Source organism: Gambusia affinis, linkage group LG14 (genome assembly GCF_019740435.1).
Source record: "Gambusia affinis linkage group LG14, SWU_Gaff_1.0, whole genome shotgun sequence".
Lineage (NCBI taxonomy): Eukaryota > Metazoa > Chordata > Actinopteri > Cyprinodontiformes > Poeciliidae > Gambusia > Gambusia affinis.
In genome coordinates, this window is record NC_057881.1 from 6,639,694 (window position 1) to 6,662,858 (window position 23,165).

Consider the following 23,165-nt stretch of genomic DNA (forward strand, 5'->3'; position numbering starts at 1 on the left):
TTATTATAATTTCCTTCTTTCCTTCTTTTATTGTTTTATTTACTGTGGATGTGTTTTTCTTTTATGTACTCTCGTTCGCTTTCTTTTTCTTTTAGTTTTTTTTCACTCTTTCTCTTCTCTCTTTTTTTAGTCTTTTTAACTTTTTATTTTCTTTCATTTTATCTTTTTCTGTCTTATTTCTTAATCTTTTTTTTCCGTTTTCTTTTCTTCTTTTGTAATTTTTGTTTTTGTCCATAAATCAGGACCATAATATCAAAAACCCAAATAAAATCACATAGCATTTTATAAAAAGTTCTGAAACACTTTTAAGATAAAATTTAAAAAACCTGCCATGTTTGTTTTCTCATCAAGTTTTCACTTTTTACATCAAGTAAACACAATTTTTCAGGGGTTTTTTTAGATAAATTTTTATTTTTATTTCACATTTACACACGCCCCAGTTTTTAAACTGCATAAATCTTCATAAGGGCACATCATTGTTCTTTTCCACAACAACAGCACATCTGTTGTCTGTTGTCGGGTCTCACTTTCTGGACAGCAGCTGGAGCTTTACTCAGCTGTCCTATTGTTGCCTTGATTGGAGACTCAAAACCCCCACAGGCCCTAAAAACTGTCCATCTGCTGTAAACCCCCTCACCCACAACCACATGCCACAAAGAAAAGACTAATACTGAGGTCACAGAGCTTTACATTAACATATCTATGTATTGAAGGGGCTCAGATGTGATTGGCTTCGTTATAGCACCACTGATCATCAGGTTTAAGGTTACAAAATATCTATTTTGCTTCCATGTCACATTGTGTAAGATCTTAGCCATTATTTTTCACGATGTTATTGCAAAAACTAAAACAATAGGAAACATGTCATTTGATTCTAATAGAAATTGACAGAGAAACACCAAACTGAATTAGGGATATGCAGAAAACTGCTCACTTTCCAGGAGTTTCTCCAGCACATCTATCTATGAAGAAGCATCATCATTTTCCATTTTCTTTTTTATATTCCAATTCCTTCAGATTGTTGCGATTTCCAATTTTTGGGGAGATATCAATTGTTTTTACCATTCTTGACTTGTTTTCTGGGGTTGAACAAAATCATTTCAAGGGCCACAAATGGCCCCAGCACCACACTTTGGACACCCTTGCATTAGGTGCTAAATTGGTTTATTTGGTGGGGAAGATAGATGGATTAGATAGATGTGTGAAGGACTATTGCAGGTGCATGTTTTATTTTCTAGACAGAAAATGTTTGTATAATGTTCTTTGTGCAGATATTGTGAATTTTGTATTTTGCACAAAAAAAGAGCGTTCTGTTTCTGTTTATTGTTTCAGTCTTACAATAAGTAAAAGGAAATATGAAAAAATATGAAAGAAGTAAAATCGGTGAAGAAATATTTCAAGAAATAAAACAAAAAAAAAGTTTAACTCTTTTTAAGCCATTAGGTTGTTTTCAGTAGCAGTAGAAACCCAAATGGAAATACAGAAATGTGCAAAATGTGAATTTTGCAAAGTAGAGCCCCCTTGAATTATTTTACTCTATCTGGTAAATCTATGTGTTTCACTTTTAAACTAAATAATTAACTAAATAAACTCTATTATACTTTTTCAGTGAGATGCACCAGTGTGAGTCGTTAACTGGTTCAGGCAGGAGAAAAACTGTTAGTTTCAAACAGTTTTAGACGTAGGTTGAGATCTGGGTCCAAAGTATGACCTTAAAAAGTAAATGACCACCTTTGTTAATCTTATATTGGTTAAAAGAAGTCCTTTTTTGTTTCTTAATCAATGTTTTACTCACACTCTGCTTTTTCCAATTAGAAGTTGGTCCATCTTGTTTTCCTCAGGTTCGGATTTTAATGTCAACATGTCCATAGATGATAAAAAATGTTTTTATTGCTCAGAAATTAATCCACAGGATAAAACCAGGATAAAAGTCCAACACAACTGTTGATTCTGAACAGTCTGAAGCAACAATGTCATGTAACCACATCTGCTGCTGGTGGCGTTGAGGAAGATCAGGGCGAAGACGATGAAGACGGTTCTGTGGACGGGTTTCCAGTGTATGTGAGCAGGAATTGGTCCAGACTGTAGACGGTTCCCCAGCCGTCCGCAGGGCTCATACTGATGAAGTCATCCAAGTTCATCTGACTCTCTGAGGAGGAGAGAGACGTCAAACCAGTGACAACATCATCATCATCATCAACATCATCATCATCATCATCATCCTCATCATCACGAAACACTTAAGTGATTGTGTAGAGATTTGGGGCAAGAAGTACAAAACTTCTCTACAGGCATTAATATCACTACAAAATAAAGAAATTAGAAATAATCTATAAGGTGTGATATTTATAAAAGACTAACACGCTTTTTGTCAAATCTGAATTATTTAAATTTATTGACATAGTGAAACTACAAACAGCTCCAATTTTGTACAAAGCCAAAAAGAAAAAAGTTACCGAAAAACCTTCAAATTTCCAATTTAAAATATGCAAATTCAGAAAAAAAAACTTTAGTGTATCAGTAAGTGGAGTAAAACTTACTGAAGTGCAACATTCAATAATTTGAATGTTCCACTTGTCCAAACACAAAACTGATAAAATGATCATATAAACATGTAATGATTGTTAGATATAATACATAATATTGTTAAAGTTATTGTTATTTTTGTTACTGATGCTAGTTTTTCTTTTGGTGATATTTAAAGAAATAATGATTGCTTTGCCATTGTTAAAATTAAATAGCCAGTAAACTGATGGTTTAACTATTAAAGGGTTTAGTTCTTATATGTGTGGATTATGCAATGTAGTAAATGTAAATATATATGTAAAGAGTGGGAATATTAATAAGTTTATACTTCCACCAACCTTCTTGAATATGTAAAACTAAAGTTTTGACATTATGCTTCATGCTGTATCTGTGTGTACATATTCAAAACATAAATAAACCCTGAAAGAAGATCTTCTACCTGCTGTCTGGATGGGCGCATATGGAGGAGGAGACATCTTCCAGGTTCCATCAGGGTTCCTCATGTGAGATCGATCAGACGCAAAGTTCAACAGGAAGCTGTCAGCAGGAATGACACGTAGTTTCCTGTCACAGACACAGGCAGACATTACTGTGGCATCATCAGATGGGTGACCTTCATCTCCCTGTGGCTGAATTCCCTAGTATTACTCTTTGTTAGCTTTGAACGCCTCTCTAAGCTGTAAACCCAGGTGCTATGCTATGCTATGCTAGGGGGGTTCAGAAAATAGAAGAAATTTAAAAATCACTGCTTTTTAATTTTAATATTTTTTATAAAATCAAAATCAATTTTTTTTTTAATTATTGCATAAAATATGTTAAAACAATGCATTGGAATGTCATTTACCGTGCTAATCTTTCTGATTGGCTGCCAGTTAGATTTATAAAGCTGCTTTGCTCGTCGAGCTAGCTTAGCAAAAGCAAAACAAAATTGAAGTGTTTGTAAATAAAAAGATAAAAGGAACTGAAAGAAAATCTGAAGATATTAGAATTTATGCGAAACAAATGTATTATTATTAAATATTGAATGAAAGTGAGGAACAACATTCTAAAAATTTATGTTTCTTTACACATAAGCATTGTCTGTGGGTTAGCAAAGGGTGTCCATGGTCAGAGACTAATGCTATTTTTGGGAACATGGCAAAAGTAACTCTTGCTTATATTAGAGCAGGAATTAGAATCATTACATAAATAAGTTGCAAAGAAATATTGGCGTTGAAGAACAGCGCCACATTACCAAACTAAAGCAATATTTCGTTAACGGATCGTTATGAACAACTTTAATCACAAACGGTATGAATGTAACGGAAAGTTCTTCTTCTTCTTCTTCTTCTTCTTGTTTTTTTATGGCGGTTGGCAAACAACTTTTAGGTGCATTACCGCCACCTTCTAGACTGGAGTATGGATCAGATGTAAAATCACTATAATCTTCCCATAATACCTGTTCTTCTTAGAAAATTAAAAATACTATTAAAAACTACATCCCCCGATGATCTTTGAAGCAAACTTCTAATATCTAATTTATTTTTATTCCTATTTAAATTTCTAATTAACTCCTCCCTTTCTCGAACATACTTACTACATTCTAAAAAAAAATGTTGTATTGTTTCTAATTTCCCACAATAACTACAGAAACCTGTATCATGTTTATTAATTATTTTAAGAGTACTGTTTAAACCTGTATGTCCAAACCTTAATCTAGATATAATATCTTCTTCTTTTTTATTCCTGTTACATTTCCTAAATTCTCCAACTTTTCTTTGGATGCTATAATAAAATCTGGCATTGCTTCCTTTATCCCACTGTTCCTGCCATTTATTCTTAATATACATTTTACTAATATTTTTAACCTCATTTTTACTCATTTTAATATTTAAATCAACAATACACTTTTTTGCTGCATTCTTAGCAAAACTATCTGCCAACTCATTTCCTATTACTCCAATATGAGCAGGAACCCAAACTAATTTGACCAGAGATCCATAACTTTTAATTCTAAACATTAACTGATTAATATCAACTATAATATCTTGCCTTGATTCTGAATTTTGTTCTACAATACTAATGCACTACTTGAATCTGAACAGATTACAACCGCTCTCTCTTGTTTCCTCAACCCATTCTAGAGCCATTAAAATAGCCATTAGTTCACCTGTATATACTGTCAATTTGTCTGTTATTCTTTTATTTCTCAAAATATCTAATTCCGGAATTATAAAAGCTATTCCTGTATTATTATTTGACATTTTAGAGGCATCTGTATATATTTGTATATATTCCATATTCATTTCCAATATAACTTTCCACCTCTTTCTTTTCTAATTGTTTTCCTTTTTCCAGTAAGCTTAAATCAACTTCAGCCTGTCCAATTATCCATGGTGGAATAACAGGAATAACAATCACAGGACTAATTAAACTATGATTTAATCCTATCTCTCTTATTTCATTTTTTATAAACCATCCAAAACTATTTATTTGCTTTTTTTCTTTTTCTTGACAAGGTTGTAACATAATATATGGAGGATAACTTTCTTTATGTCCTTTAATATTTGCCCAGTAAGTTATGGCTAATTGTTTCCTTCTGAGCTCCAACGGCATCTCACCCATCTCAACTTGTAGAGCTGAAATTGGGGTACTTTTCATCGCTCCACAACAAAGTCTTAATGCTTGATATTGTATTCTATCTATGGTTTTTAGTAAACTATTTGAAGCTGAATTATATAAAATACATCCATAATCAAAAACTGACCTGATTAGACCAGTGTAAATTGTTTTAAAGCTTTCCTATCAGCTCCCCATTCTTTTCCTCTTAAACACCTCATTATATTTAAGATTTTTTTACTTTTTCCAACTATTTTATTAACATGAGTCTTCCATGTAAGTTTTTTATCAAACCAGAATCCTAAATATTTAATTTGATCTATCCTTTCAATAACATTCTCATATAATTTGAGATTTGTAATAATATTTAACTTTCTATTAGTAAAAACAACAACTTTAGATTTAGATATTGAGATTCTAAATCCCCATTCTAAAGCCCAAGCTTCTACACTATGTAATGCCTCTTGTAGTTTCCTATTTACAAATTCAATATTTCTTCCCCTCTTCCAAATAAGGCCATCATCTGCAAATAATGAAACGCCAAAAGATTTATCTATATTATTAAAAATATCATTAATCATTATAATAAATAGCATAGGACTTATTATACTACCTTGGGGAGTGCCATTTTCGATTTGATGCCTTGAACTTAATTCGCCACCTACCTTTACTTTTATATTTCTTTCCGTTAAAAAATGTTTAATCCATCTATATATTCTGCCTCTTATCCCCATTTGTTTTATTTTAATTAACAATCCTTCTTTCCATAACATATCATAAGCTTTTTCTATATCTAAAAAAATTGCTATTAAACTCTCCTTATTAATCTGAGCCCGTCTAATTTCATGTTCCAGACATAATGCAGAATCTATTGTACTTCTACCTTTTCTAAAACCAAATTGATAGGATTTAATCTTCTCTTTCAACTCTAAATAATAAATTAATCTATTATTTACCATTTTTTCCATAATCTTACCAATACATGATGTTAAAGCTATTGGCCTGTAACTCTCAGCTGAGTGAGGATCTTTACCAGGTTTACAAATAGGTATAACAATTGCTTCTTTCCACTTGTCAGGTAATATTCCTTCCTTCCATACCTTATTATACAATTCTAATAATATTTTTTTACTCAATTCACTAAGATTACTTAGCATACTGTAACTAATTTGATCATTCCCAGGAGTTGATTTACTGGAATTTTTCAATGCTTTATTCAATTCTATTAAAGAGAAATTTATATTAATAAGGTCCTCATCATCTTCATCATTATACAATAATTCATTTTGATTCTGTAATGTAATTTCACGTCCTTTTTTTTCTTTACTATTTAGATTCTCCGTGCTATGTATCTTTGTAAATACTCTTGCTAATAATTCTGCTTTACTTTTACTATCTACTATAATTTTATCATCGTCTTTTAATACTGGAAAGAAATATTCTCTTGATTTACCGGACATTTTTTTTATAGTATTCCAAACCTTATCTAATGCAGTATTTTTCCCTAAGGACTCACAATATTTCCTCCAATAATCCCTTTTAGCATTTCTTATAATTTTCCTGACTTCTGCCTGTCTCCTTTTGTAATTTATTAAATTTTGGAAACAAATAATTTTTTTAATTGTTTTAAAAGCCTTATTTCGTATTTTAATTGCTACTGAACATTCTGATGTCCACCAAGGAACTATTTTCTCTTTTTTAGTACCATTACTTCTAGGAATGGCTATTTTTGCTGCGCTAATAATGCTTTTACTAATTTCTAAATTCAATTCATTTATTGGTTTACTTGTATCTATATTTACCATATTAATCTCATTTATTATTCTAAATTTTCCCCAATTTGCATCCCCAAATCTCCATTTTCCTCACTTTTAACCTGGTTTTCCTCTATATCAATTTCTACCTCAACAAAAATTGGATAATGATCACTTCCTATTGTACTTTTTTGCATACCCTCCAGCTGCAACTATCCATAAAGATTGCGACACCAAAGTCAGATCAATAACTGATTCTTTCCTCTTATCAAATCCACCCAGTGCCTTCACCATTATTTAACACTACCAATTCTTTTTCTTCAATCATTTCTTCTAAAACTCCTCCATTATAATCATCTTGCTCTCCCCATAAAGTACTGTGTGCATTAAAATCCCCACACCAAATTATCTTCCCTCTCCAATGTCTTAGGATTGTTTCAAGTTTTAATTTTTCCAATTTTTTACAAGGATTATAATAATTTATTATTTTGATACTTCCATTATTTGTCCAAATTTCTACAGCAATAAGTTCTAGGTCTGTTATTATTTGAAGCTGAATGAATTTAATATTTTCTTTTATAAATATGGCACATCCTCCACCATTCCCATTTATTCTATCTTTACGTAAAACTGAGTAACCATGAATATTAAATTGCAGTTGTGGTTTAAGCCATGTTTCTTGAATACATATTATGTCTGGTTTTGTATTTAAATTGTTTATGAAACCTTTAAATTCCTGTCCATTAGCTATTAAACTTCGAGCGTTCCATTGTAGAATTTGAATTATGCAACAATTAGAGAAGCCTCATTTTCAGATGATCCTTCCCCATGTCTAAGTTCATCATGAATTTTTTCCCATGACAGATCTTTGACATTAAAAAACTTTGTAGCTGCCTTAACTATAATTTTATTTTTCAGTCTTAGTTCTTGCTTGTTCTGAGCAATTAATGATATACGCAAGAAACGGAATTAGTTTTTCTAATGTGACATTACACTGATTTTTATTTATCCCTTCTTCTTTTCCATAATTTGTTTTTGGATCATTTCCAATATTTTTCACCTCTTTCACTGCTTCAGCATATGTAATTCTCCTATCAATTTTAACTTTTTGAATTTCAGCTGCTTCTTTCCTAACCATACATCCTGCATATGCTGCAGTATGATTTCCTCCACAATTACAACATTTAACTGGGTTACTTCCACACTCACCATAAGAGTGTTCACCTCCACATCTACCACATCTCTGTTTCCCTTTACAAACATTCGCAGTATGACCATATCTTTGACACTTATAGCATCTGAGAGGCGGTGGAATATAAGCTCTTACATTGAAACTCATGTAACCAACCATCACCTTATCAGGCAGAACTTTATCTTTGAAATCTAATAGAATAGATGTACTGTCCATTTTCTCCCCATTCCTGAAAGCTTGCAATCGTTTGATGCCTATAATCTCTCCTCCTTTCATTACTTTCTTAAGCTCTTCCAAATTTTCTCCAACAGGGATCCCTGATATTACCCCTTTCACCCCTCTTTCTTCCCCCACTACCTTTCTTTCTAACACTTCTTTTTTGCATACCATTTGTAGTTTCATTGCCTTATTCTTTTGCTCAGCATTCTTACAAATAATAAGCAGGCTCCCATCTCTTAAAACTTTAGCTAGTTCTACATCTCCAATAACTTTCTTTAATCCATTTGATAGATTGATAGGACTTACCCCAATCATATCTTGTCCAGCCTTAAACTTTAAAATAACTTTAAAGTCTTCCATCATTATTTTCTTTTTTATTTCAACTCTTTCTTCCTCATCTTCAAGAGACCTTTTACCGGCATTTATTCCCTTTTTACCTTTATCCTTTCCCCCTCCCCCTCTTCTATTTTCTATCATAGACCATCCTGTATCCATATTTTCATCTTCTGAACACCCTCCACTACAACTAGCCATCTAGATCCACTCACAGCCCAGATTATGCCAAAAACCACCTTAATACTCGCCAAAATAACGCGTAAATGCTTCCACTCTCCACACGACGCTGTTTTCCCTAAACGTGACGTCAGACCATAACGGAAAGTTAACTACCGCTAACGCCTAAATATATAATTTTCTAAGGACCCTTTAGCTGCCCAACAAGCGCCTGATGTAAAACACTAGTTTTTTTTTTTTTTTTTTTTACGCCACCATTTAACAAAAACAAATAGACAGTAATATTAGGGAATTTTAGCAGGTTACCTGTGGTACTCGGGTCGGATGTGGCGGTCCGAGCGGAAGGCCGTGGCTCCGTAGAGCCGCAGGCTGCAGGGAAACGACAACACTGAGTCCAGATCGTAAACCAGAGAGTCAGACTGAGGGCACACCTGAAGCAGGATCACATGGTAGTCCTGAAACACGCAGCGGCACCGTTAATGATGCCAAAACAAAACAGCATCCTCACAATCAGGGATGAACATGTGGAGGAAACAACAGACCCAGATCACAGGCTGGTCGCCATGTCCGGATTTCTGCTTCCACAGAGGAATCTGAGGGAAAACAGAGAACATCATCAGCTTCAGAGAAAAATCTGCTGCTCTAAAAGTTTGATGATGTTTACCACTGAGACTGTCGAAATTTGTAAATCTTTGCTCAAGATCTAACTTTGTTCTTTGGCATTTCATTCAGTTTGAGTTTCTTTTATAATGACAGATATGGATTTTTTTTTTATTTGTATTTTATTTTGACCATACTTTTCATTATACAGCTCTGGAAAATTAAAAGGCCACTTAAAATGATCAGTTTCTCTGATTTTACTTGTTATTATTATATGTTTGAGTACAATGAACATTGACAACATGTCTCAAAAATACCAAACAATAATTTAGAATTTATTTGCAGAAAATGAGAAAAGATCAAAATAATGACAAGGACGCATACCTCAAATAATGCAAGGAAAACAAGTTCATATTCATTTTTAAACGACAATACTAATGTTTTAACTCAAGAAGAGTTCAGAAATCAGTATTTGGTGGAATAACCAGGAGGTATTAATGGGATTTGGTGACATGGACTATTCATTTTTCCCCAGAGCTGTATATTGTTCTTATTGATATCTTACTTTATTTAATTGAATGAAATGTACAGCACTTTGGTCAACATCTGCTTCTTTATGAGCAATGTTAAATAAAATTTTTAGGTTTTTGTTATAAAATCTAACCTAAAAGGTGGCTTGAAAAAATATTCACATCCAGCTTCAACTGTGATGTTTTTCAGTATAAAAAGGGACTATCTCATGCAGATGGCGGTTCTACAATCTCCCCCACACGTTTCAGATTTTTATTGGCATATTTTGAAAAATACATATGCTTTTCCTTCCCAGTAATGTTAGTAAATGTAAAAAAGAAATGGTCAAATACTTCTTACGAGTGACGAAAGTATGTTAGAATTTCAACAGAAAGTCTTCAAATAATCACGTTATTCATTTTTACTAACAGGCTTATAAGGAATCTACATTCAGTATTAGTAGAGGTTCATATTTATCCCCAGCTTCTCACCATCCGTTTGTCATTAGAGATAAAAACGACAAACAGCTGTTCCAGTGGAGCAGTTCTTTGTTTCTGAACAAATTCACACAGCTTCCACACATTTTCTTCACTGAAAAACAAGAACAGGAAACACTAAAATCAATAGGAAAATCCAGGCTAATGAAATAATGACACCTACAGAACAGCAGTTCAACACGTTTTTAAATAAACAGGTAAAAGGGGAAAATAATAAAACCAAGATACAAAAAGCATCAGTTTGTTAGACTTGATGAGAAATATTACATTACAAAATAAGTTAACTACACCCCGGCTATTAATTGATTTGCTTTTATTTAAAGCTAACACTTTTTTGTCCTTTACACTTCTTTACATTTGAGTATCAATCCCCCAAACAGCACTCGCATAAAGCACAATCAACTTTATCAACATGCAAGTGACCTATTTTTAAATAATAGCTGTTGTTTTAATCATATTTACCAATAACAGCTGGTGTAAACACAATTTTCGCGGATCGGTGTGATTCTGTGTACTGTCGTCATGATCTAGTGTCACACCAGAAAAGGTCCGCCGGAAACAAGCTGCGACTTCACAAAAAGCTTTCGAAATAAAAGTTCCTAACAGAAGTCTGCATCCTTTACAAACTAGAGGCATTTATTCCCAGTCAAAAAAAAAACAACAAAAAAAAAACTTTTTGCTACAGGAAATGTGTTGTAATTTTTAAAGAGCAATCTTTTTATTCCTATTTTAAGATTTTAATATAAACATTTCTTTTAAATGAGTACACTTTCTTATACATGTGATAAAGCAATCCAAAAAGTACATATAATACTGTAAATAATATGAAAAGGGATCTGAACTCTATTTCTATGATTTTTTTTGAAGCAGCCTTTAGTCAAACAAAACAGACTAAATCGTCAAAGATTCCAAATAAATGTGGTTTCTTTTTGTTGAATAATTTTTATTAAATGATAGTAAATTGATTTTCTCTAATAAGGGTCAGAATTGAGCAGTTAAATAAAACAAAATGGTGGGTTAGTTCTTATTTACGTTTTAAATCCCACTAAATCTATTTCAGTGGTTTGAAACAGATGTTTCTGCAGCTTAAAACACAAGTGAACATGAAGAGTAAGAATGTTATATTTTATTGAGTACAAACAAACATAAAAACTACAGGAAAGAACCTCCTCACTGTTGTATCCTAACAACCAGGTTGCTAGGATACAATAGTGTATCCTAGCACTGTATCCCAGCAACCTGGATACAGAGAATCCATCTCCTCAGGAGACGGATTCTCTTCGTTAGTTCCCTTTAAAGCTGCAGTGAGGAGGTTCTTTTCAGTCGCAGCAACCAGGGTACCATTCCTGGCTGGTTGCTAGGATACAACAGGGCGGCAGAGATCCCCGCCACAGTCATAAAGGGCCGGTTCTCAGGTGAAGAGTCTGATGGTGGCGTCGGCACCGGATGAGAACACCCAGGGCTGCGTGGGGTGAAAGGTCACGTCCAGGACGCCGAGGTCATGAGTGATCGCATGACCCCGGAGAACTTTGACTGGGACGATCAGCGGGTTCTGCAGCAGATCGCTGGAAGACAAAGGAAAAGCTGAAACACTTTGATCCTTAAAGCAGGTGTGTGGCATGTGAACGGGCGGAGGTTTTACTTGTAGACGGTTCCGTGGCAGACGATGACTGATCCGTCGTCCGACGCTGAGGCGAACAGCGGGTAACCTCTGTGGTACGCCACACTCCTCACCGCCTTCTTATGATGTCTGATGGGGCAGGAAGAAACCAAACCAATCAGTATACACAAAATATAAAACCTACAACTCAATTCATCCAAACAGTCAAACTTCTATTATTTATATATATATTACTTACACATGGTAATATATTCAGGCTAGGCCCAGACTAGCTAACCCCAGTGGTAGGGTTGCTAGGGAAGCCCACCATGTTTTTGTGTTAAAAAAGGCTAAAAACTGAGAAATAAAACATCAACAACAAAAATTTTAATATAGCAGTGCACTAAATAAAACTAGCCTTTCTGTAGGTTTTGTATGTATAGTCAAATCCCATTCCCTTTTTTAAATATATAGAATATTTTATTATATTTAAACCTAGCTTAACTCATCTTTGCTGTCACCGTTACTGATGCATTATAACAAAATAAACAAACAACATTCAGCCCGGTGGGGGGTCAAGTAAAGCCTGGTGGCCCCGCAGGATGTGATGCACTGGGGGAAACGCTGATATTTCAAATGTTTTATATCTGAAAATTTAGATTAATATAATTTACAGTCATAAAACCCCAAAATGTTTATTATCAGAGCTGCTGCTAACATTTCTTCTAATAATAGCTTATTCTATCAATTATTTTTACAATTAATGGAGTAATTAGCCAAAAGAAAATCGGCACATTCTGCAGATTTTTTATTCAACCCACTTCAGCTTATATTACATTATGAATGCATAAAAATGCAAACAAATGTTGAATTCCTTTTTAAATAAACAGAAAAACATTTTATTGCCTACATAGCGATAATGTATCAGAGGATTTTGTTTTTTAAATAAATAAATAAGATAAAATAGACACATAAAAATGCATTTAAAAATACATTAAGCTTCTGTGTATCAATTATTTACACACAGAAGCTTAAAATATATTTTGAATGCTTGTTTGCTTTTATTGCATAGATTTCATTGCGCATTTATTCTTAATTAGGCCCGAGCAGCAAAGCGCTGCGAAGGCCTATTGTTTTTGTACTGTTTATTAGGCCCGAGCAGCAAAGCGCTGCGAAGGCCTATTGTATCTGTATTGTTTATTATTCTTTATTATTCTTCCACCCAAATGAATTGCCTTTTTGGAGGCTTTAACATATTCAAAAACTCACCAAATTTGGCGGACGCATAGAGACTGTTTAAAATTTACGTATTTTAAGGTCGTCGCAAAAATCGCAAAACAAATAGCTCAACAGCGCCACCTAGCAATTTTCAAAAGACCCTTTGCTATTCACTTACTTTGTCGTAGAGACTTGAAATTTGGTACAGTTGTAGAGCTCCCCAAGACGCTCAGAATTTACAATTATTGTCATGGTGCAAGTATCACAGGAACTCGGCCATTTTGGATCGAAGGTCACATTTTGACCCGATTTTTGCCGTTTACAGCCTTCGTATTTGATCGAACTCCTCCTAGGGATTTCGATTGATCGGCTTCAAACTCGGTCAGTCTGATCATAAGGCATGGCGATTAAAAGTTATCAAAACGGTGACTTTTGAGTATGCTGAAGGGGGCTAGCAGGGGTCAAAGTTCACCGACTCGCCACGAAACTCTAAACAGTTATAACTCCTACACTCTCAGAGGAACCAAACTTTCAGTGATTGAGCATCATGGGTTGACCTAAAATACCCTGTGGTCAAATGATGACATCACTAAGGCCACGCCCCTGAGAACAGGAAGTGTCATGTTTTACTGAGCGGTCCCTATATTACACCTTTGAACTAATCAACATGAAACTGTGTTAACAGACAGGAAACATGTGGCTCTATAAGGGATTCCAGCCCGACCGGCTTTGATGGAGCAGGTGGGCGTGGCGGCGTGGCGAAGTGACCTCTAACGCCGCTGTCATACGTTTGGCTCTGAATTCCACAGTTTTGGGCCAAACTTCTCCAAACTCACTAGGATGGATCTTTATCCACCCCCCGACAGGAATCCATAATAAAATTTGGTGGGCGTGGCCTAATTTCTTAATAATGGCGCCCCTAGAAAATTTTAATGACCAGCCCCTAGCCATGCTTTAACCTAGAATTACGAAACTTCTTACACATCTGTATATTGTCCTGATGTACAAAAAAGTCTCTTGGAGCCATGGTCTCAACCCAACAGGAAGTCGGCCATTTTGGAATGAAGTTCCAAAATTGACCCAATTTTTGATGTTTACAGCCATCGTATTTGATCGAACTCCTCCTACAGCTTTTCAGATACAGACTTCAAAATCGCTCAGCACACACTTGAGGCATCAAAGGTGAAAAGTTATCAAAGGAATTCTCGTACTTCAAAGTATGTGGGCGTGGCTATGTGTCAAACTTTGACTATATTGAAACATAAAACTCTTATAACTCCTACACTAAAACTCTCAGAGGAACCAAACTTTCAGTGATTGATCATCATGGGTTGACCTAAAAGACCCTGTGGTCAAATGATGACATCACTAAGGCCACGCCCCCTCAGAACAGGAAGTGTCATGTTTTACTGGGAACGGTCACTATCTTACACCTTTGAACTAATCAACTTGAAACTTTTTCCATAGACAGAAAACATGTTGCTGTATTGAAGATTCCAGCCCCGACCGGCTTGGATGGAGCAGGTGGGCGTGGCAGCATGCCGAAGTGACCTCTAACGCCGCTGTCATTCGTTTGGCTCTGATTTCCACAGTTTTGGGCCGAGCTGTTCCAAACTCACTAGGATGGATCTTTATCCACCCCCTGAAAGAAATCCATAATAAAATTTGGTGGGCGTGGCCTAATGTATTTATGGCGCCCCCTAGAAAATTTTAAATGATCAGCCCCAAGCCATGCTTTATTTCATCCAGTGCAAACTGACTTAAAATTATAACTTGATGACATCTGTCAATGCTGGCTGAACAGTGTGGGCGTGGCCAGGTGGCGAATGTCAGACCCTCGCCAAATTCATACGATTGTCTTTAAATCACACATGGATGATCCGATTGGAACCAAACTTGAAATGTAAGACCTGTGGTAACCTTTAAAGAGCTCAAATGTTTTGAAATGTAATTTTACTCCACTCGCCCCTAGGTCAATCCATCCGCTATATCTCCGCCAGTAAATGGACCGATCTGCCCAGATTTTTCGTGAGTCGTCGGGGCGCTGCCGAACACATTCAGCGTGTGTTGAGTTGTGAGGCGATCGGGCGGGAAGGTTCGCGACGGCTCCTGCTGCGGCGAGCGGGCGCCGGCTCTGGAAACGGTGCGAGAGCATCCGCGGCTGCTGTAACTCCGCGGTGGCCGGCGAGCCGGAGCAGCGCTTGCTGCGAGGGCCGCACGAGGCTGCTTGCAGCTTTAATTATTATTATTATTATTATTTTCCCTCCAAATGAATTGCCTTTTTGGAGGCTTTATCATATTCAAAAACTCACCAAATTTGGCAGACACATAGAGACTGTTTAAAATTTACGTATTTTAAGGTCGACGTAGTGCTTTAAAACAAAAGCAGTTTTATATGACAACCTGTGTACAAGTAAAGCTGAAGCGGCTATGGCTAGAACCAAATATCATTACTACGAATTGCAATAAAACAAGCAAGCTACTGGCGTGGCAGATAAAAAAGAGGACAATGAAAAATTTATTCAAAGTATTAAAAGCGGATGATGGTAGGCATTTAGAAAACACAAAAGACATAAATTTGGAATTTAGAAAATATTATCAATCGTTGTATAAATCTGAGCTTCACAAAGACAGTGTAGATATAAAACAATTTTTGAATCAGTTACATTTACCCAAGATTAATACAAGCCGACAAAGACATATTGGACGGTGAGGTAAGTGAGGAAGAGGTTCCTTGCTGTTAATTCATTGCAAAATAATAAAGCCCCAGGGCCAGATGGCTTTCCAATTGAATATTTTAAAACTTTTTCAAATAAATTATTAACCCCCCTTACAAGTATGATTAAGGAGGCATTTCAAAAGACAGTACTTCCTCAATCTTTAGAACTTGCAACAATAACATTGCTTCCAAAACCTGGAAAAGATGTACAAAAGTGCGGTAATTATAGACCCTTGAGCCTTCTCAACTCTGACTATAAGATCTTGTCTAAAATAATAGCATCTCGACTGGAGAAAATAATCCCAAAAATTATTCATGCAGACCAAACAGGCTTTGTTAAGAACCGACAGGGAGCGGACAATATTCGGAGGTTGTTTCATGTTATTGATATTGCTAAAAGACAGAGGTACCCCTTGGTAATACTTTCTATGGATGCTGAGAAGGCGTTTGACAGAATTGAACCTGATTTTCTTTTTGAGACCCTGAGAGCTATGAATTTTGGTGAAACCTTTATTAGATATGTAAGAACACTCTTCAATAGCCCTAGATCACAGATCTTTACTAATGGGGTTCTGTCGGACGCCTTCTCACTCTTCCAGGGCTGTAGGCAGGGCTGCCCAAGTTCTCCTAGCCTATTTTCCATTGCTATAGAACCATTAACAATTACTATCTGTTCTGACTTATCAATTACAGGTATAAAAATAGGTACAGAAGAACATAAACTTGCGTTGTATGCAGATTTATATCTCAACTGTCTAAATCCTTTCCATCTTTACTGGCATGCCTTGGGACATATAGTGCAGTTTCCGGCTACAAAATCAATTACTTCAAGAGTGAAGCATTTCCACTTAATATGACAGAACAGGAGACACAATTACTGCCTGGTTCATTTAAATAGTGCATGGATGGTTTTACATACCTTGGCATTAATATTAGTTCCTCATAGGATCAAATTTACCAAAGGAATTACGCATCATTAATTAATAAAACCAAAGCAAAACTAGAACGATGGATGGATCTATCTTTGATTGGCAGAGTTAATTCTATTAAAATGTCTCTATTATCTACATTTATTTTACTTATTTCAATGTGTCCCTTTAAAAGTCCCAATGACATTTTTTAAAGATTTGGATAAAGTAATATCTCTATTTTTATGGTGATAGAAGGTCCCAAGAGTTAAGCTTATTACTTTACAGGCTCCCTTTGCTAAAGGCGGATTAAATCTTCCACATTTTAGAGTGTATTACCTGGATTCTCAGTTCTGTACTCTATGGATGTGGATTCACTCAAATGGCAACAATGTGAGGTGGGTCTCAATAGAACAACAAGAATTTAAATCCAAGTCACTGGCAATCATCCCCTTCTTGAGTTCAAAAAAGAAACTCTCCACATTTACATCAAATCCTTTAATCTTAGCTACATACAATACATGGTTTTAATTACACGCTTTCTTACACCTGAACATACAACTGTTGGTTAACACATTACTTAAAGATAACCCCAGCATCCCCCAGCCTATAGCAGATGGTATACTACAAACTTGGGTCAGAAAAGGCATTAGGTCAGTCCACAATCTTTATACCAATAATGTCTTTACTGGCTTTGATCAATTATCTGAATTTTATGATTTACATAAGTACAATTATTTCAAATATTTGCAGATCAGACATTGGATTAAGAGCCAAACATTAGAGATATTTCCAAATAAACCAGAAGAAACTCTGCTTCAATCATGTTTATTGGATCCAAAACAAACCACTACAAAAGGATTTATTTCTTGTGTTTACAGAATGGTTCTTCACTATTCACGAACTTTTAATAATCACTCAAAAAAATCGAAATGGGAATCGGACTTAAACTGCAACTATGATGGAGCAGATTACTAAATTCATCTCAAACAATATTAATATAAAAAACCAGGCAAAGTCAATTTAATAATATTCATTGCATATATTATACCCCATATAGGTTGAAAAAGCTGAATGCCGGTGTCTCTGACAGATGCCAGAGGTGTATATGATCTTCTTCATCTGCTTTGGAATTGTCTACACTTGCAAACCTTCTGGAATAATGTAATTCTGATAACATCAACAGTTTGTGGGTTTTCTTTAGACCCTGACCCCAAGATTTGGATACTTGGAGATGTTTTGTCCTGGAAATTGAATTTTTGCAAGAAATACTTTGTTTTGTTAGCATCAACTGCAGCAAAAAAGTGTATACTTAAAAATTGGAAATCTATGGAGCCTCCAAACCAGAAACACTGGATCAACGAACTGTTGTCATACTGCACTCCTGAAAAGATCCTCCATTCAGTACGGGGGACGTTGGCTAAGTACGACCGGATATGGACTCCCTTCCTGGACATTCTAACCACCCTAGACCTGAGAGACTGAACTGGATTGATCTTTACTGGCTTGTTTGATTCCTCTAATATTTTTGTTGTATCCTTTACTACTTATTCTGGCCTTTCAAAAATATGGATAGTGCTAAACGTAATGTTACTAAGTGTATTGCTACATAGAGAGAGTGGGTGGGGTGGGTGTATTTTTATTTTTATTTGGGGGGGTGGGGGGATTGAAAAAAGAAAAAGAATAATATTGTACCCTGGATGTAGATTTTGTATGGACATACATTCTGAATAAAAAAAAAAAAAAAATAAAAAATAAAAAAAATGTAAGTATTCCTTGGAGATTTGTTTTAAAAAAATAAACAGAAAATATTCTGCTGCTTTGACTTCATGAATCTTCATGAATGACAAAACGAAGGTTTAATAAACTGTATTTAAATACTGTTTTTCTATTTCTTTTAGCATTGTGTGTTTATTCATTTTTAATTTGTGCATAAAAAAGTTAAAACTTTCAATATCACAGGTTTTTCATTACATATTTCTGATTATTCCTGTCAGTAAGTGATTTATTTTATTAAACTATGTTAAACTCACTTCTTCTTCTTCCTCTACAAACAGAAAAGTTTTGGTAAGCTAATTATTTTGTTATTGGATGTGTTTGCACAAGTTTCCTCTTGTCCTACTTGTTATTTGTTTTATTAGTTTTTTAAATTTCAGTTTGAAGTAAACAAACAAACATAAATACCTCATACTCATTGAAGTTAACGTCTCCAAACTGTCCTTTCTGCAGACGGTTCACCAACTCGATCTGCTCGTCCGACAGCACGATGTCGCTCGCCGTCTTCTTGTCGTGAACCGTTCTCCTGTTTAGAAAACATCGTCACGGCTTCCTGTCTGAAACTACAAGGAAAACTGACAGTTTTCATCCTTCCTGTTCCTACCAGTAATCGGGATTCTCCATTTTCTCCAAGAAGTCATCAAGTTCGTCCTTGTTCCTGATCGGCTTGAAGATTTTCTTCCCGTCTAAATCGTAGCCGACGTGAGGGAAGTCTTTGTACCACTCCATGGGGATGTTTCCCACCGTGTTCCTGATGTCCTGCAGGACGATTCACAGCATTAGGACACTTTTCCCACAGTAAAATTCAAGCACGTTTCACACATTTTCAAGGTGGGTTTTCAAAGTTTTTCCAACACTACACTTTGGAAATAAAAAAACAAATACATTAAAGAAGACAATTTGAATTTGTCAATGTATAAAAAAATAACCTAACCTTTACTTCAATTATACAGATAAAAACTTGAACATCAAACATTTCCCAAACTTTAAAAACACACCACTGAAATTCAAGCACTTTCAAGGATTTCAAGCACCTGTACAAATCCTGGATTAAATAGCGACGAGGCGCAAGAGGGAACAGAAACACAAGACATTATAAACTAAACCTTTTTCTACAAGCGTAGAAAAACCTTTTTTTACTTCACAACAAAACTTTGAATGTGTGCGTCACAGAAATGTGTCCCCTGTTCCGTTTTTTTTTTTTTTTAGGGTTGGAACTAACAATTATTTTAGTAATAGACTATTCTGACAATTTAATCAATCTGATTTAAAAAATTGGCTCCTTGTGTATATTTTTCTTTTAACTACTTATGCAATTTCACAAAATATGCTAAATATATATAAACATGCAAATAGAGTCATTAAATTAATTTGTTAAATAAAATAAACATTTTATTGCCCAAAATGCAGCGGCGTGGCATTCCTTCAGCTCAGGGGTGGGCAATCCTGGTCCTGGAGGGCCGGTGTCCTGCAACTCTTAGAGTCTCCCTGGTCCAACACACCTGAGTCCAACAGCTGAATCCCCTCCTAAGAACAGTCAGGTTCTCCAGAGTCCTGCTAGTGACCTCATTATTTGACTCAGGTGTGTTGAAGTAGAGACACCAGGGTTGGCCACCCCTGGTTTAGCCAATGCTTGATGATTTGTAGAAAGTCAGAAAATTTCCTAATGTGAGTCTGTATGCACCAGTTAGCAATTAACTGATTACTAAATTAGTCAACAATTAATTCAATAATCGATTAATCATAATGAAGCCGATTAATTGTTTCAGCACTCATTTTTATAAGAACAAAAATATCACCTTATAAGCAATAAAACGGCTTTATTATGTTTCAAATAGTGTTGTGCTGAGGTCAGATTTGATCTTGTTATTAAAAATGTTTCAATAACTTGAGAGTATCTAGTAGATTATGAACGGACCGTTGGAGAAAACGAAAACATTCGAGAGCACTGAGAGCGTCTGATTTTTAAAAACTCGTCTCACCTCCTCGTCTGACGTGTCATGGTTGTATTCGTCTTCCTTCTTCACTTCCTTTTCTTCATCTGCTCTTTCCTTCTTCTTGCTCTTCTTCACAGTCGACTGAAAAGTATCAAAGTAACAGGCTTAGTTATGTAATTATTCAATGAATAAACAGCTAAAAACTGCATTTTTAAATAGTATCTAATATTTAAAACATTATTTGTTTGCTACACTGCAAAAACACACAATGTTACCAAGTAATTGTCTAATTTCTAGAGTAAATATTTTAGTTCACTTGAAATAAGACAAAGAACTAACTTACAAGTAACTTGTCAATAAGATATAGAGGTTTGTTTAAACTAAATAAGTCCTTATTATTGATGAAACTCTCCTAGTTTTACTAATAAGACATTTTTACCATAAGTTAATTTATCTGCCAAAGGAATTAGTACTTTTTCATTCTGGTCCTGTTCATCCTCATCATCTGATCCTCCCTCTGCTTCCTCCTCTTCCTCTTCGTCAGAGTCACTCCCAGAATCCTGCAGTCCTGAGTAGACGCTCTCCTCGCTGTCTGATAAATCTTCATCATCTTCTTCCAAAGATTTGTTGTTCAAATTGAAGAGCTGAGGAGCAAACAGACATTCAACACCAAACTCCAAGAGGAAATGTAAACATCTTAAAGGGTCAGACATGTTAAAAAAAATCACCAAGAAACCCTAAAATCCCATTTTTTCAGATCAGTGAAAGCACCATATTTACTGCAAAGTTATTAATGACTTAAGGAATTAAAGTTAGTAACTCTTAGTATCAATGAGGTGTTAAAAATGAAGCCATCAGAGAGAGAATAGTGAAATAAAATCAGTATTTTTAACAAAATGTGTGCAGTTCCTTAATGCAACGGAAGAGCGAGGGAGAGCAAGACTTTTGGCAGATAACATGAAAGCTACATCAGAGTTGCTTTGTTTTGTCCATTTTAGGTTTCAACCTGTTGCAGTAGGTTACTCGTTATTCAAGTGTATTATCCATAACAATTATTATCCAATCTGATAAAATCAGAACAGAAGACTGTCTCCTTTTCTTCAACCTCAAACAATCCCTCAACTGTTTTGCTTCGCCTTCTGTGTGTTAGCATGCTAACAGCTAGCCACCAGTTCCTGACCACTTCACCCAGATCGCCTCCTCTTCCTCCTGCCTGTCGGTGAGAGTCTCACCTGATCTTCCTCCTCTTCTTCATCGTCCTGTTTACTCCTCTTTTTGTTCGTTTTCTCTGTTTTCTTCATCCCGGCTCTCTGTTCGGCTTTCTGCACGTTTCCTCTGCTCGCCTCCATTGATCCACGTGGGAAACCTCCGGGTTCAGAGGTTACGCGGCGGAAGTCGAGGAATGGTTTATTTCTGGCGCCCCCCTCTGGTTAGATGGAGGAACTGAACAGAAAATCTCAAAATACTGAAATAGATCTTGAAAAATAAATCTTTTTATTCCATTATTAAGTTTGAATTTAATAAAATTTGATGTTCTGACATGGGATAAAGAGTCGAATTATGGTAATCATTTAATTATTATAGTAAAGTAATTTTGTTCATAAATACCGTTTCTTGAAATTTACACCAATTTTCAACATTTTTAAAATTTTATTTAAGGGTTTAAACGTTACAATAACAACAAAAATCTTTTACACAGATTTGTTAATATCTTAAGTTAAGATTTAAAATTCCTTTTGTATTTTTAATATTTGATGCTTTATTTTCATCACACTATGAAGTTTTATGTGATTATTCTTGTTTTTATTCATAATTTTTTCTCTTTTCTGTTCAGTTCATTGAGTCAGAATGCACTTTTTTAAATTATAATCTGTTCCTTGTTAAATCTTCAAAATAGATTTTCAAAAGAATAGAATAGGTTTTGGACTTAAGTAGAGTCATTACTTATTATTATGTGGTGAAACTTTTTCTCTGCTAGTTCTCACTAGACTAACATGGTATTTAGTTGAATATAAATTTTGTGTAATGTTGTGTAATCAAGATCAAAAGTTCTTCAAAAACCCCAGATTCTAGAATTAGTATTCCTTAACTAAGAAAACAATGGTAAAAATAAATAAATGAATGAATAAATAAATAAATAAATAAATAAATAAATAAATAAATAAATAAATAATAATAATAATAATAATAATAATAATAATAATAATAATAATAATAATAATAATAATAATAATAATAATAATAATAATAATAATAATAATAATAATAACTACCTGGTCAAATAAATACATGAAATAACTTTTCATTTAAATTTGTCTCAAGATTTAATAAATTCTATTTATTCTGTTTAGATGACTGAATTATTTCTGACTGTTAAGAAGATCATTACTTAGAAAAAAGTAGTATTTGTTTTCTAAACAAACAAAACTAAATGGAGATAACTAACAAAAGTGTTTAAAAAAAGTGGACAAGAAAGCATACTTGCAAAAATATATTGTAAAAAGTAATTTTTTCTGATTTTTTTCTTATTAATCTGATATTTGAAAAGCTATACTAAGCATACTAATATGTGATATACCAAATATGTCATACTTTACT

General features: G+C 34.6%; 2 protein-coding genes across 2 annotated transcripts; both read right to left on the reverse strand.

Annotated features, from left to right (window-relative positions):
* Nucleotides 1-692: 692 nt before the first annotated feature.
* Nucleotides 693-12,190, reverse strand: wdyhv1 (WDYHV motif containing 1). The gene is made up of 7 exons (XM_044139010.1): nucleotides 12,052-12,190; nucleotides 10,872-11,974; nucleotides 10,404-10,503; nucleotides 9,345-9,395; nucleotides 9,109-9,257; nucleotides 2,966-3,090; nucleotides 693-2,149 (listed from the first exon to the last, which is right to left on the reverse strand). The coding sequence occupies exons 2-7, from the start codon at nucleotides 10,931-10,933 to the stop codon at nucleotides 2,013-2,015; spliced, it is 624 nt and encodes a 207-aa protein (XP_043994945.1). The 5' UTR covers nucleotides 10,934-11,974; nucleotides 12,052-12,190; the 3' UTR covers nucleotides 693-2,012.
* A 6,424-nt stretch (nucleotides 12,191-18,614) lies between these two features.
* On the reverse strand, nucleotides 18,615-21,963 carry bop1 (BOP1 ribosomal biogenesis factor). Its single transcript, XM_044139007.1, has 5 exons — nucleotides 21,800-21,963; nucleotides 21,041-21,211; nucleotides 20,613-20,708; nucleotides 19,235-19,389; nucleotides 18,615-19,156 (listed from the first exon to the last, which is right to left on the reverse strand). Exons 1-5 carry the CDS (start codon nucleotides 21,914-21,916, stop codon nucleotides 19,000-19,002), a joined length of 696 nt encoding a protein of 231 aa, XP_043994942.1. The 5' UTR covers nucleotides 21,917-21,963; the 3' UTR covers nucleotides 18,615-18,999.
* Between the last annotated feature and the right edge of the window lie 1,202 nt (nucleotides 21,964-23,165).